The 16,103-nt window shown below is 36.5% G+C and overlaps 1 protein-coding gene across 1 annotated transcript in view; it reads left to right on the top strand.

Moving 5' to 3' along the window:
• Positions 1–16,103, top strand: part of GDA (guanine deaminase) — a 32,320-nt gene that overhangs the window by 8,811 nt on the left and 7,406 nt on the right. The window contains exons 4-13 of the mRNA XM_054186338.1: positions 1,214–1,301; positions 2,562–2,667; positions 5,433–5,460; positions 6,883–6,990; positions 8,019–8,126; positions 10,237–10,334; positions 11,148–11,215; positions 11,775–11,921; positions 14,295–14,413; positions 15,528–15,555. Of these exons, the coding sequence (XP_054042313.1) occupies positions 1,214–1,301; positions 2,562–2,667; positions 5,433–5,460; positions 6,883–6,990; positions 8,019–8,126; positions 10,237–10,334; positions 11,148–11,215; positions 11,775–11,921; positions 14,295–14,413; positions 15,528–15,555 (898 nt within the window). The remainder of the gene's footprint in view (positions 1–1,213; positions 1,302–2,561; positions 2,668–5,432; positions 5,461–6,882; positions 6,991–8,018; positions 8,127–10,236; positions 10,335–11,147; positions 11,216–11,774; positions 11,922–14,294; positions 14,414–15,527; positions 15,556–16,103) is intronic.

Raw genomic sequence — 16,103 nt, 5'->3', positions numbered from 1 at the left:
ATTTTTTCAAATCAAAATTGTGTTTCCAATAAACACTTTCTATACTTAGTAAAAGAAACAAATTAGGTAAAATATGCCAGATCTTAGCTGGAATCTCGTCTGGTCTCTCAAATTTTAGGAAAGTCAATTCCTCATGCTGATGTTTTGGGAACAGAATGTTTTTAGATTCCATTAAAAAGTGATAGGAATCCAGAAGCAGAGAATTCTGGGGGTATAAAAGCTGAGAAAGACAAAGGTAGTTTGTCTTAGTAATAACATTGTTATTTTTGGGACTCATTTTAGGAACCCTTAAAGACATATTTTTAACTATTGGCTTTAATTTGAATATTGTATGGAAAAGACAGAGCTTGGCTTCCTGTTTGTCAAATAATTAGTTCTAGCCATTCTCAAAAGTTGCATTTGATGTCCCACCTTCTATCTCATTAAAAATATAAAATACAATTCTCAAGTTACATTGTAGAGAGAATCCAAAAATGTAATTTAAACCTGTGTGTTGGATGGGTAGTCAATATAGTATGCATTAATCCCAAGATCAAGTGAAGCTATAAATTTCACCATGACTTAATGTAACTTTAAATGGCTCTTCATTTACTGTTATGTCCTCCAAATATAATATGAAGAGGTATTAACCACCCTCTTCTTTCAAATGGTATAATTAAATAAATAATTAAATTACACTCTGAGCAGTTGTTCTTGGTTTACTTTTACCTTGAAGTTTGTTTTTTATTCAGGGATAACAAAGGGGTTTTATACATGAAAGCCTGGCTATTTTTCTCAGCCACATCAGGTGGCCAAATGAAAACCACTACTTTTTCCCAAAAGCCTTGCTTTGCTAACATTAGGTAAACAGTGCTTCATTGTGAAAACTGGAGAGCCTTTCAAAACTAAGAAATAGTATAAATGACTGGTTGTTTGTATTTCTAAATACAGTCAGAATTTATTTCCAGTTTAAGTGAAAGAAATATAGACTAGTTCCTATGGTTTTAGCCATTGTTAAAATCCTGTATGGATTTAGAAGAGGAATTTTTGTATTTATTAACACTCAAAAAAAAGCTATTATGAAATTAAAAATCTATATTTTACCTTTCCACTTCAGTGCACAATTTCACAATAACTGAATGTTCTCACAGTTTGAAATCAGACTGCCTGTTCTGCGTTTTGGCAGCTTGATTATTTTTTTTCCCAGACAGTTGAAACTGATTTCTTTTTATAGAGACGAACTCTAAAGAATGGAACGACTACAGCTTGCTACTTTGCAACGATTTACACAGATACTTCTCTTCTTCTTGCTGAAATTATAGGTAAGGCTAACAGTGAGTTTTAAAGGATGTTGTGCAGGCTGTGTTAGTTGAAGGAAACAGACACTAGGAGTTTTAGACTAGCTAGGGATCTATCTTTCTACTAATTTGTTTTTTATTCATTGTATCTGTCATACTGTGTCCCCCAAATCCACCCTAGTTACCCTTGTTCACTTAACCACCTCTGTCCTGTTATTTCTGCCAGTCTCTTCATTCCCAAATCAGCTGCTGGCTGAGCTTGAATGAGGTCTGCTGGAGTTGCGCTTCATCTGCCGTTCTCTTCTCTTTCTGGCCTTTTGCTATTTGAGGATTAAAGGGCTGAGTGACAAGAGGTGCAGTCAATGTGTTAATTTCCTGATACTCTGAAGTTTCAGTTGAGAATCAACATCAAAAATCTCTACACACCCTCTGAAACCACAACAGTGGGACTTGTGTCAGGATCTCACCCCTCGCTTCTGTTCACTGTTGCAAATGCCTGATGTTTGAAAGTGTTGTGATTATTGCAGGATTTCTCAAGGCTCATCCAGTTCCTAAAGCAGAGCAAGTTAATGAGAGTCTCGCTTTCCATCAAAAATTCCCTAGTCTTTCCGATTTTGTAGGAAAACCTAAAACTTTGAAGCTGTTGTATTCAACAACTCAGAAAAAGTGGACAAAAGACATCTAATTCAGAGACACAATTGAAAGCTTAGAATTGAATATTATATGCATTCCTTTTAAGTCTTACACATATGTTCTCAGTCCTAGCATGGGTAAATCTCAAGAAAGATGCTCGAAGTAGCTCTGGTAATTTTCTCCATTGAACTGCATGTGGGAGGCATGTTAGGAGCCCCATTCCTTTCTCTTAAGGAGAGATGGTTTGCTGACATCTTTGTGCCTTTTCTCCACTCAGGGTAATCATCTGTTACAGCTACTGTACTTTGAAGCTTGTGCTTCTCATCCTCTACTTCACAGTGATCTTCTTCCTATACTACTATTATGAATTGTGGTTGTGGTTAAGCTACAGTAATAGAGTCTTCAATTATAGCATTTTTAAAGTTGGGTACTAATGTGGAAAAGAAAAACTATTTAAATTTTTTTTTCTCTTTCCTTTTTAGCCTTAAAAGTCACATGCATTGTCACAACTTAAGAAAAGAGCATAAATTCTGTTCATCTTAAATTAAGCTGGCTGGGGTGGAATTTGCTGTTTTGATTTCAGTACAGGCTTTGGTAACAGTTTTTGAGAACGAGTGATTCTGAGTTTTATGTTCTTATGCATCTCAACAGATAAATTTGGTCAAAGAGCATTTGTTGGAAAAGTCTGCATGGATATGAATGACACTGTGCCACAATACAAAGAGAATACTGCTGACTCTGTCCAAGAGACAGAAAGGTAAGGTGATTAAATTTATGGCACAACCTTTAGAAATAAGGCTTTTTCATACATCTGGAAAGTGAATGTGAAGCTGACTGAGAACTTACAAGTTTAAATTTATTAGGAACAGGTTTTTTTTCTTCCGATAGTATTGTTTCCTACAGTTCTGGCAATTCCTACATACCCAGTTGCTGCACAGCCCAAGCAGTTTCTCTCTAGCTTTTCCAAAGGGGGAAAGCTACAGCTCTAGGCTTTGGAGACAATATGTGTATGTTGTTGTCTGTTTTCTTTGTCTTTTCCCGTCACAGCTCTGAGTGTGGAGTTGATGTGACCTGACATGGGATGGTGGGGTGGCAATCAGTTCCTTTGCCCTTCTGAGGTATTTTCTTCCCTCATTTAGGATAAAGATATATTCAAGTTGCAGGAGTCAGCTTTCATATACCCCATTTTAAACATGCTGTGGTTCTCCTCTCCTCCAGCATAGCACCAGTGAAATTACTCTGAACTTGCAGCTGAGAGAATGAAGGGGAATCCAATCAAGGCAATGTACATGTCGGAGGGGACCCAAGACTGGAGTATGGCAGCCTGCTGTCTTAGGTTTCTCTTGTCTTGCACATCCATGCTCAGGAAATGCTTAAGTAGACATACAGCTTTTCTCAGGGGACTACTTGTTCACTTGTATAAATGTTTCAAATATCATGCTGAAAGAGAAAATGCCTGACAGTAATATAAACATCTTACAGCACTTGTGTGAAGTTGCTACCTTATTTTTGCAAATCATTCTAGAAGAATGCCAGTAAAAGTTAGAAATGTCATGGATTTCTAACCGTGTTTATATTTAAAGACATTTTTAAAACTTGTAGCACTCTACTACCATTTGTTTTCCTTCACGTAAATCCCTAATTTTCATAATACAGCATGAGTCCTGCTGAATGGCCTGGGAAGTGGCAGAACTTCCAGCTCTGATATTTTTTAAAACTTCTGAATGTTCTAAATAGCTTTCTTTTAAATACCTATCGTGTGCCCCCAACTCGCTTCTCGTGATTGCGTTAATAACAAATGTTCCTCAGCTTTGGATGAGACTGTGCCACATGTCCTCCACAGCTGTCTAGAGAAGAGGGCTTTGTTCTTGTTGGCGTGAATCAGGAGTATTTACCTCATCAGTACAATTGCAGAAGGATGAAAAAGCTCTTCCTTTAAGCGGACAACCTTTTTTTTTTTTTTTTTTTAAAGAACCTAAGAAACATGATCTGTCACACTGTCAGAAAATGTGTTACACTGATTTCAGCTCTTTACAGTTAAACTCCAGAAATATTTCTATTGTATGCATGGAAATAATATACAATTCCAAGTGCTTCATGTACTAAATCTAAATTCAAGTCAAGAATTTGAATCTACCCTTCTCCTGCAAAGAGGGTTGAATAAAACGTTAGGGAGCTGAAATCTAGAATACGTAATATGCTTCTAGTAGTAGTAGTCATCTGGAAAGATGAAGACAGATGTTCAAATCTGTTCTTCTGATATAGAAGACAATGGTTTGAACCTGAGTTTCTTTCTTCATAGAGAAGTACCTAAGCCAACAAAGTATAGGGTATTTCAGTTTTGAAACAATGGTGACACTGTTCAAAGAATGTGAAAAAAAATAAAAACAGTCATCTGGAGGTTTTGGATTATCACCTGAGAGTTACACTTGAGTTGAGTTTCTGCTCCACTGAATATTTTATTATTATATTGGGTGAATCAGTAAGAGGAGACAGGCGATACCTAATTCACATTGCATTTTGGCTCTCAAAGTTAGACAATGGTGGGCTCCAACTCCGTCGGTCATTGCAGATGTTTAATTTAGGTCTCTCACTTCTAGCAGCTGATCTAGCACCAGCTGCAATGTTGTGAATCTAGCCTCTGGCGTTATTTTCTTTTCCATCTGAAGATATTTGACAAATTTAATTCAATGTTTGTTGTCACCAAAATTACGTGTTTTTCTGAATATAAACTATGATGTAAAAATTCACCGAGATCCTGTCCAGAACCCATCTCAAAGCAGCTTTTGCAAATTATTTGCATACGCTGTGCATTTGGGTTTTCAAAGACTTTCTTCCCTTCAAAGTCAGAGGAGGTTTTATTTGCTCCTCTGCATTACCTATATTGACTGCTTGGGGTTTTTTTGTAGAGGTCCCTGGGGTACCATCTTTTGTTTAACAAAGCAGGCAAATCTATACTATATTTTCCATAAGGTAGATAATCTATACACTAACATTAATATAAGCATCAGAAAATAAAGGGTCCTTTAAGTGAATGGAGACATAAGTAACTACTGTAAGTGAGGTATGGAATGTTGTGGCATCTTTTAAAAATAGGATTTTAAACAATAGAATATATTTAATGCTGTAATTTAAATTCATGGACAGATTTAAGTATTTTTTTTCTCTAATGTTGCATCTGTAGCTTATAATTATGTTTTCAATGAATTTAATGTAACATGTATTTGGTTTTCAGTGAGAACTCAGAGTAATTACCATGTGTCTAATGTTAATTATTGCAAATTAAAAAAATTCTGCATATTCAGGGTCAAATTCACAACTAGCATAATTTGAGGTAATTACCTTGACTTCGTTGTGTTGCTTCTTTTTATTTAATCTGAGAATCTGGCCCAACTTTCTGTAAAAAATTAATCTGTGTCTGAAATACTTAATAGTGTATCTAAGTAAATATTTTCTAAATTTTTTGTAATTTATAACACAGGTGACAGATTTATAACAAATTTTTTTTCTACCCTTTTTCAGGTTTGTTAAAGAACTACTGGAAAGGAAGGTGAGTAGATTTCTCCTTTGTATTCGCTTCTGTATTTAGAAGATGCTGTGTGAATATATGAAATAGTTAATCCCACCGACAAACTGCTGGCTTAGTGACAAATCAATAAATACACATCTTTCTGTGTAGTATACAGATATCATCAGTCTGAAAAATGTTCTGCTAGCCATGTTGCTGAGAAATGGACTTGTAGCAGTGTAAATTCAGTCTCATGTGCTCAGAGCACAGCAGAGTAGTGTTCTGTGCATGTTCTCTATTGACTTTAAAATACTCTGCTTCCTAGAAAGGACAACTTTCTGTGAAGAAGGTGGAAGTCAGTCAATCACTCTGTGGTATATAAATAGACTGGTAAAAGAAGTTCTCATCAGCAGAAGCCAGTGTCTTTACAGTACAGTTACTAATCCATTACCAAATTAGTATTTTGGGTCAGCACATGTCTTCCAGTGTGTTTCTAAAGAAATTCAAGTTTACACTCCTGAGGTAAAGGCAGTGGTGTACACTCCGATATTACAAGCAGTTATACTTTTCTTATCAGCTTTTTGTCTTCAATGGCTTAATTTGTTGACGTTTGTACCTCAAAACATTCAAAACATTCAAGAACAGATGCCTAGACTTTAATGCCTAAATCATATGTATTAGTAGAGTAAATCGGCTAATCTGAAGAAGTTCTGAGCTTCTTGTATTTGGGAGATGGTATAAGAAACTGCAAACCAAGTTATCATATACTGTCTTCTAGTGGTGTCACGTGCACAACTATTGCCTGTGTCTGAAGGCAGAGTTGTAATGCCATTGTCTATTTTTATGACAATTTTAATTGAGAAGTGCAAGGTGTAAAGTAAACATCTGTATCTGTAGTCTTGGTGTCTTCTCCACTGTTTCCTACTGCATATCTGGTGCTACCACTCATCTTCCTGTCTAGGGAGTATAGGGACAGTTTGTTGCTATCATGAGTGGAGAAAACTGAATAATAAAAAGGCTTTGGTTTTACAGAACTCTGCAGTTTTGCATGATTACACGTTTGATATTCACAGAAGCAGGGGTCAGAAAAACATCTGGTCATTCATTTGACTTACTCCTCATAATGCATACTGGACTGTCAGCAAATATGAAGAAGCATCCAGTGCTTCTCCTGAAGTCTGGTAAAATCTCAGTGGCTTGATGAAGGACTTCTAATAAGAATAACTTCTTTACTAAGGTTCATTAAAACTGTTTTGAAAATAAATATAAATTGATTCTGTATTTCTCTGGTAAAATTTCTAATAAAAATTAGGAAATGACTATATGGTTTAATTTGAGTTGGCAAGGATGCCGTAAGCAATGAGTGATGGAGACAAAATGTAATTGCTGTGTAAATGCTTGTCTTAATTATGGTTACTGATATATAGACATAGAATCCCACGCATGTCTTTTTAATATTTTCAGTATCCAAGGGTACAGCCTGTAATAACCCCCCGCTTTGGCCCTTCCTGCACAGAGGATTTGCTGTCTGCACTTGGCGATTTAGCACAGGCTCGTGATCTCCACGTACAGGTAAGCTCTGAGAGCTCTACGTACAATTTAAATAGTTTGGATAGATAGCATACAGACCAGGGAGTTTTCATAATTTCAGCAAAACACTTAAACCACATTGTTTCTTACCTTGGAGGCTGTGTTTTCAATTCCTCTGAAATTACCAGTGGTACTCTGAAAGAACACTGTGACCTGCACAGGAAATGAGAAGGCTCATGGCTGGAAGGATGTGCAATTTAGCAAGCCCCGGTGCATGGTTAGAGCGACCCTTGAGTTGCTAAAGGTCACTCCCTAGTACAAGGTTGTTACGTCTGTCTCTCTGCCTTCTGCTCTTTCTGTACAGAGCAGATTTCAGTAGATAAAAGAATTACTCATCTTCGTATCTTATTTAACATTGTTAGCATAACTGTAAGATTTCCGGTATGATGAAGTTTCTGTGTTTAAAAAAGACATATTTTAAAGCTTACGGGACTGTTGAAACTTTGAGATGTTTCTCTTTTGGTTACACTGTTCTAAGCATATACTGTTACAAAGCTATGCTACATTAGGATTTTTTGCCATTATGAAGTAGGCATTTGAAAATATATGCTCCAATGGGAGTACAGGAGGATCAGATTTTTGTCTGAGACCAGGAATTAATCAGCCCATTTGAAGATACGTGGAGCAGCTAGGTAGCTGTGGCCCTGACCAAAGGGTCCCCTCTGTGGTAGGCTGGTTCTCTCTTTTACCTCCCAGTCATATGTATTATTTTATTTATTATTTTAACATTTGCCAAATACCAAGTGGGCCATTATGTCACCAAAGTACTGGGATGGACCATCCAGGCATACCATCTCATATCGCTTTTATAGGAACAAATGGAGCTACTCTTTTCGGTCCCAGGGACCTCTCCAATGAAAAGAGAAACCCAAGGACTAGATCTAACTATAGGCTTTCCAAACACTAGTTTCTGTCATTATAACTTTAGCACCAGTATGTTGCTCAGAAAGTTGTAATGTCAGGCTTAATGCTATTTAAAACACTCATTGCTATGTATTTTCTTTTTGCAGAGTCACATAAGTGAGAATGAAGAAGAAGTCAAACTTGTGGAGAACATGTTTCCTGCCTACCAGAATTACACTGAATTGTATGATAAAAACAAGCTGCTTACTAGCAAGGTAGCTGCATAAAAACCTGCACAGTATAGCCTGCATTTATCCCCATAGAGAATATGATGGTTAACTGTGGTTACCTGAAAAGTAGGTATTGTTTTGTCCAGGTTAGTGACATCTAGGGGAAAGTAAGTTGGTTTTATGTTCTCTATTGCACAGGTGTTGGTCAAGATATTGGACCTTTAGACAAGCCCACACTTTTCCTAAGCATTTTAGGGAACATGAACAATTAAGGTACTTTATGCTCCCTGATCCATTTTCCAAGGGCTCCAAAGAGTATTGGGGCAGTGGGATCAGAAGGAGACGGAGTAAAGCTGGTATTGTAGGACCTGGTAACGCTTGGGCAGTACCCAATTACCCTTATATTATGGTGTTCTTGCACGCTGGTTTTGCCTGGAGATTTGTTCTATGACATTATGGTAGGACCAACTTCATTTTTTGGCAGTTTCCTACAGAAAAGCAGCTTGTCCTGTTGTGTTCTGTGTGTCAACCTCACATACAGACAGGTATGCTTTACTGTTCTGACTACCCAAAAGCACTCTCACATCATTAGCTGATTTTACCAAGTATTGAGAGGCACGGTGGCCTGAAGCTTTATGCTGGCAAGACAAATACAAGCAGATCTGATACCAGGCCACACTCAGCACAGGTTGGAATGCCAGGGTTTACCTTATTAGATAGCAGAGACCCCATGCGAGAGTGAGTATGAACAGCCTAATTACGGTCAGAGTGCTTAAGCACCGGTCAAATTGATTTAAAATTCTAGGCACAAAGGACAGCTGGGAACTCCTTGGGAATTAGCTATTGAACTCCCGTTTCTGTCTTCAAAAGTGTACCCCAGTAAATTATTTATTTACAGTCCTTTTTACCTGAGAAATCAATATGGACTACTTAAGTATGTACACAGTATTAAATTTTGTTCTCTTGCACAGTCCTATGCACAATGATTTGTTGCATCAGTGTACCAAAGAGAATATTGGTGCTGCAAAAACATATGTCTTAATTCTGTCAGGCTTTTATATGCACAGCGCTGAAAAAGGTTGCTGAAAATCAGGGTTACGGGTGCTTTCTGGTACCAGGCTTCTGGTTGGTTGGGGAAGCATTCTATGAAAGACAAGCATAACAAAACCACAGACACTGCCCCCTCCCCAACCACCAAAACTAAGACACCATTATTTTTTTTAATGTTTTAAAAGTATGTTTTTCAGAGCTGTGGCTGAAATATTTCCTTCTTTTTAAAAAGAAGTACACATCAGTAGAGATATGGTTCGACAGCTACCATATGTATGTCCTTAACTTAAAATGTGGCTGTTGTCATTGCAGTTTCAGTTACATTTGAGCTTGATTAGTAAGGATGGCAAGGGTACAGTGCTATTAGGAAATGCTCAGTGGAAACAGTCCCTGTGCTGTTCTCATTTTTATCAGCAGATTGCAAGGCCTGAAAGAGCTCTTGCTCTTCTCTTTGAGTGGTCATTTGGCATATAAGGTAATTCCAAGTAGATTTGTCTGGGAATAATTGGTTTATGTGCTATTAAATGATACTATCCTATACTTCTATGTTTTGTGTATACTGCTTGTGAACTTATTTTTAAAATCAGCTATGTAGGCCAAGAAAGAAATGTCATTAAACAGTTGCATAACAAATTAGATTATTTTAATTAATGGATATTCCATATATATATCTCTACCTGGTTCAAACCTTTAGAGGGACAATGGGAAATGTGCTAAGAGTACATATATCTTCCATTGTATCTGACATACTCCTAGCCCCAGTACTTAATCTCTGTATTAGCTAGAAAATATAAATCATAAGGTTACTACAGTGCTAGGGCAACTGGGGAATTCTTGCCTTTGTTCCTTGAAGCACTTAGGTCACAGCAGTCACTGCAAGAGGCAGCACCCTATCTTCGTTAATAAATGAAAAAAAAGCTGAGAGGCACACTGAAGTTAATGAGAGTTTCTCCCCTGTTGATTTCAAGGGTGTCATTCAAGAAGTGCTTTAATTTTCCTTGATGGTAACAGGTGTCCTTTTGGATATTAGAAGTAGTGCAGCAAAAATCACAGGTACTGAAGTAAATGCAATGTTGAGTAAATTGGTGATTCTGTTTTTCTTTAGACAGTGATGGCTCATGCCTGTTATCTTTCTGAAGAAGAGCTGAAACTTTTTAGTCTTCGTGGAGCTGCAATTTCACATTGCCCCAATTCTAATTTTTCGTAAGTTAAAAAGAAAAAAAAAAAAGGAAAAAAAGAATGGTGTACAATTAAATAAAGCTGTTGTTCATATAGTACCCTGAATCCAACCTATCATTACAAGGCTATGTATGTGATACCCCAGAAGTGACATATTGGATTGAGAATGACCATTCATGCTCTGCTTCTGCGTGGTATGCTCTGGACTGACTTGTGGTCTTTCAGTATAGTCATGTATGTATGTATGTATGTAGCTATCTGTCTACCTAGATATAGGTATACGAATTGATTTTTTTAAACTTTATTTCTTTTGACTATTGTGTCAATGGCAGATTCAGGCCATGTCCCTTCCCCTCAAAGTATGCATATGTTTTGGGGAAGTGGGAATGGGCTATATAGTCTTCTTTTTATTATGCAGAAATAAGATACTGTATGGTATCCACATGGGATACTGTACTAAATGTTAACAGTCATTTTGCCTTTAACATAACCGATATCTTGTTTGTGATGACTTACTACTGCTCTTGAAATGACCTCCTATCTTCTGGAATATACTTTACCTCATATTTGGATTTTTTCACAGATAATATTGAGAGCTCATTTTCAGCAGATAACTATAAAACTATGGGAGTTTTTAACTGAGAAAAATCGCCTTTATTTTTAGTGATTAAACCCCATCTTTCAGATGTATGAATGCAAATGCTCCATCCCAGTTTGATAAACCGAATCTATTGCAAATGTTCTGAGAACCTTTCTCATGAAACGGCTCTGCAGCTCTGCTCTTCCTGAACTTTCTCTGCACGTATCACACAGAACACATTTCTTCTTCCAATCCAGGTTGCGCAGCGGTGTCTTAAATGTGCAAAAGGTCCTGAAACACAATGTGAAGCTTGGCCTTGGCACAGGTTAGTGGTGCATTGTAAAAACGGTTACTTTTAGAAAGTATGGGACATACAAAAACATGCCTACTTGTTTGTATTTAGAAGTCAGCATGTCTCCAGCCTATGGACCTGCTTGTTTTTCCCAACTACTTCTAGAGTAGTGAAGTCTAAAGTACTGAAATCTAGAGCAGGTATTTAAAGTATTTAAAGTATTTAAATTTATTTAAATACTTTAATTAAATTATTTAAAAGTATTTTAGAAGTATTTAAAAATATTTTAAAAAGAAAGTATTTAAAAAGAAAACCAAAACTGAATGAAGACAATTTTGTTCCTGTTGTGAGAGTAAACAGGGCTTGAATAACAACTTTGAAGGTTTCAGTTATTCTGTGTTATGTTCTATTTAGCCTAAATTGTATGTCAGAGTGCCTTTATTAGGAATTATACATCCAGGGACAGCACTTAGCGGTAAAACTTTTTGTGTTTACAATGTCTGCCCCTTTGTAACATTTAATTAAAGCTCATAGAAGTTTAACCCAGAGAATTATTCCCAAAGCTTGTTTCTAAGAGCCTGATCCCTTCTAGATGTTGCGGGTGGATATTCAGCTTCTATGCTTGATGCCATCAGGAAAACAATGATGGCATCTAATAGCCTTCAGATCAATAAAGTGAACGAAACGGGACTAACTCTTGAAGAAGCTTTTCAACTAGCCACTCTAGGAGGAAGCCAAGGTAAGAAGAAATTTCTTTAGGATGTACACAGAAAACTACATCTCTTTTTGGTGTTTTATCTCCCTGTCTTTAAATGGTGGCTGAATTAACAGATTTTCTGGTGCCAGATGAAGTTTAAAATGGTATCTGCTGGGCTGAGATATCCTTCAGTCTCTCATATCTTTACTAGGCTCATTACAGAAAAGTAGTCATATCGATATTGAGAGTTTATTAATAGAATCTTAATGATTTTTCAGGGTTGTACATTTTCTCTGCAAAGTTCCTCGGACTTCTTAGTCATTAGTGCTTGTATATTTATCACATCAATTCGAAAGACTTTGTTTTCTCAGCAACCAACATTTAGAGAGAAAGCTGTGCAATTACTATAACATCATGCATCCTGTTTGTCATCAGTTTCTAATTTTGTTTCTGCTTTTTGAACTCTCAGTGAAGCAGTTTGCCACTGCCTTTCCAGCAAATCAAAACATCATACAAATCACTCCTCAGACAGAGAAAAGCACAGACTTTAAACAGGTTATGCACCATAGCTGTTTAAGACACATTTGCATCTGCAGAATATAGTCATGTAGTGTATCGGTTATTCTGGTTCACTGGGATGTTTTGCCATGATCAGTATGCACACACTGATTTGTACAATTAGCAAAGTTTTAGTGGAACTTGTATGATTTAGCAGAGAGCAAATCCGCACGTAAGTAAAAATTTATTACTATTTCAGGTAGCAGAATTTAGCTCGCTGCCTGCTGAAGATGTGGTAGTGTAACATTTTTGTAGCTGTCAGAAAACCCCATTGTGAAATATTGATGGAAGTTTGAAAGATGTAATGAAAATGTCATCAAACAGATCTTCTCAGGACTGTATTTGAATTTTGGGAGGGTGCAATGGGGAAATAGAGAAGGCAGAAAATGGGCAGGGAACAAAAAAGGAGAGGTCTTTTCCCCCACCATACATAGAGAATAATTAGCTCAGATACAGACAGGAAAACTTATAAAAATCCCAAACTCGTATATGGTTTGCCTTCCTAGCTACTCTTTTACTTGTTTTGCCTGACTTCTTAGAATTACTTAGCAATATCTTTATTGTGTATACTGGTTTTGAACTGTTTTATCCTTACTGAATCACTTTCAAGGGTAGAAAATAAATTACTCATACAACCTTTCAGTAACCTGGACAAGTAGTTTGCGGAAATTTAAATGAGTGATTCTTCACTGCAATAATTTGCTTTGCTGAGACTCCTAAACTCTTGTCACCCTCTTGTGTTTAATCTAAAAATTGCATTCTGCTTATAAACCTGAAAGAATACGAGATCATTTTAGTTGGAACTGGTAGGTAGTCAAAATATCTTTGTGAAAGTATCGTGAAGTTCACTGAAGGCTGAAGTTCCTTTGTCAGACTGGAGCAATCTGAAAACAAGTGAAAAGGTTATTTTCAGATATTATTCCCTTTGATAACATAGTTTAACTCCGAAGTATTAGAAAACTTGGTTTAATACACAGATACATTGTACAACTTAAAACTATCCCAAATCATTTCCAAGGAGACACAAAGACCTCTCTTTAGGTATTCTAAGCACTCACAAGCACCCAGTTGCTGAAGATGAAACTGTAAGTTTTCAGTGCTTGTGGATCTGAGAACCAGAAGTTGTAATGAAGCTTTGAAATAACAAAGCTAAATGATAGACCCCAAGACAAGCCTTACAGGTGGGTATGAGATCTTCAGATCTGGCTGTGATTTTTTTTCCACACCATATTGTTCTTTGTTCCTGCTAATTACGCTCAGTTATCCGTTATCCTCTCTGCACACCTGTTTTATTATTGTATTATTATATATGTCACTCTCATAATAAGTCTATACAACCTGTTAAAGTTGCTTAAACTGTTTAAACAATTAAATCTAATACTGCCTTAGCAAAGTGAGTATTATTATATACTTTACCATTTCTCTGACTCCATTTCATTGCCCCTTTTGGAGCTTTAATGTTTTTGCAATGTAAACGATTATTATTCCACTTTAAACAGTTAGTGGCCTATACACCAGATCTGCAGTGACACAAAATCAAAGGATAACATTCAAAGAACGAAAATCAAAAGAGGGGTTCAAACTGTTTCTCACGTTTCGTTTACCCTTAACAGATGGAGTACCAGAACCCTAACCCTTCAGAAATTCACCAAAATATACATGTCTTTACTGAGATGTTGCGTAAGAACTCAGATGCTACAATACTCAGTGTTGAATTTGCTGTCATATTTTTCCATGTGGTCATCTAAATTCTTGTAGTTTTTCTTATGAACATCTCAAGTAAGTTGCCAGGTGCTTCCACATGGTGGAAGTTGGCTTGCTTTGAAGAGCTGTTTGTGAGCTTATTTTCTTCCTCAGCTCTAGGACTAGACGATGTGATTGGAAACTTTGAGGTCGGCAAAGAATTTGATGCACTGCTAATCAACACGAAGGCTTCAGACAGCCCTTTTGACTTGTTCTCTGCTGATAATTTTGAGGTAATTGGAACAGGATTAATGATCAAAAAAATTACTGGAAATTATGTGGGGAAGGTCCAAGATGTGGCCAGAATAAGTCTTTTGAGAGTTATTCCAGTAACAGGAGTCGAGGGTACTACACCACTGGTCTCTGTGTTTCAGCCCAAGAGGTTTGTTTGGTGATTGGGTTTTTGTAGACTCTTGCTGTCCTTAGTGACAGTCCCCATATCCCCGTGAGCAAAAATGCATGTAACATTTTTTAATGTGTGTTTTATTAGCCCAAGCTGACAATTAGAGTTAGCCTTTGCAGTGACAAATGGCAGCCAAGAAAAAGCAATTCCGTTTTCATTAACACGTTGACTTCAAACTCAAAAATGGCAACCGGTTCCCAGGTAAAGACTAGGTTGCCTTGACTGTACTGCCACTGTAAATTTAAGCAAGAACTCAAGACAACTAATTTGAGTTGAAAGCACAGTTTTCATGCACGCAAATAAGCAATATTGGCATTATGCAATGGGCACACCTTCTCATACAAAACTCTTTTAGGATTAAAAAAAGGTAATGAACAACGGTTACTTGAATTTACTGATGTGGCCAGCCCATCTATTGCCATCTCTGTTCTGAATACCACCATTTACTTAGAAATGTGGGTATAAATGGTGAGGTAATTGTTCCTTAATCTGTTTCAGACACAATAATCTGGATTAGATTAAATTCTTTAATTTTTAAATCTTTTTCCTAATTCAAATAATTCTGGAAAAAATATTTTCCAGGTTAAGTCTAAACCTTTTCAGCTAAGTTAGCAGTTCTTAGGATTATAAAAATGCTTACAATCTTGTCCGATTTTTCAATAAGTAAATGAATTTGAGCACTCTAAAAAAGAGGAAGGGGAAGTATTCTGTTTTAGGCATATATTTGTTTGTACTGTCAAACTTGTGCAGTTTTCTTCCTAAAACATACAGCCTCCTTACTGAAAGTTATTTATTAGAAAATGTGCAAATTAAGTTTGGATTTTACTGTTAGTAGGAATATTTGGGGAAACTATTTCTATTATTTCTTTCAGGCTTCAAATAATTAGGATCTGGGATAACAGATGCTGCTTTGTGAATTTGATTTTCTCCTGTTTTTTTTATAGGACACTCTGCAGAAGTTCCTGTATCTAGGTACGTTCTGATTCTCAACCTACATTCTCTTGCTGTTTTGTACATCCAAAATTGCCTAAATTAATGTGGAGGTTAATAGTAAATTTATTGATACATAATTAAATGTACACGTGTTTAATGTAATTATATTGATTTAAATTGTCTATAGACATGAATATCTCACTATTTAGTAATATTAGTATTTATTTACATTAATTAAATATGCATTTACTTTCATTTATTGATATTTATTTATAAATACTGAGTAATAATTAAGTGGTTTAACTGTTGTTCTTTGGGACATAGTTAAATAGTCAGTTTAACACTACCAGATGCACGAAGTTTGCCAGATTTATTCCCACTCCTATCTTTATCTACAGTATGAGCTAAATCATATTTCACGGTAAGGCAACACTGACATGCTGATCACCAGTTCAGAACCAGTTCGGCTCAGAAGGACTTCTGCAGACCAGTTGCCATTGTGTTTTTTTCACTCCCAAACAAAAAATGAGGCCTTTAAAAGGAACAAAGTCCAACACAACCCATCCTACCCCCCTAAGAGAACAGAT

Source organism: Rissa tridactyla, chromosome Z (genome assembly GCF_028500815.1).
Source record: "Rissa tridactyla isolate bRisTri1 chromosome Z, bRisTri1.patW.cur.20221130, whole genome shotgun sequence".
Classification (NCBI taxonomy): Eukaryota; Metazoa; Chordata; class Aves; order Charadriiformes; family Laridae; genus Rissa; species Rissa tridactyla.
The sequence above is the reverse complement of the archived record's forward strand: the minus strand, read 5'-3'. Positions and strand labels throughout refer to the sequence as shown.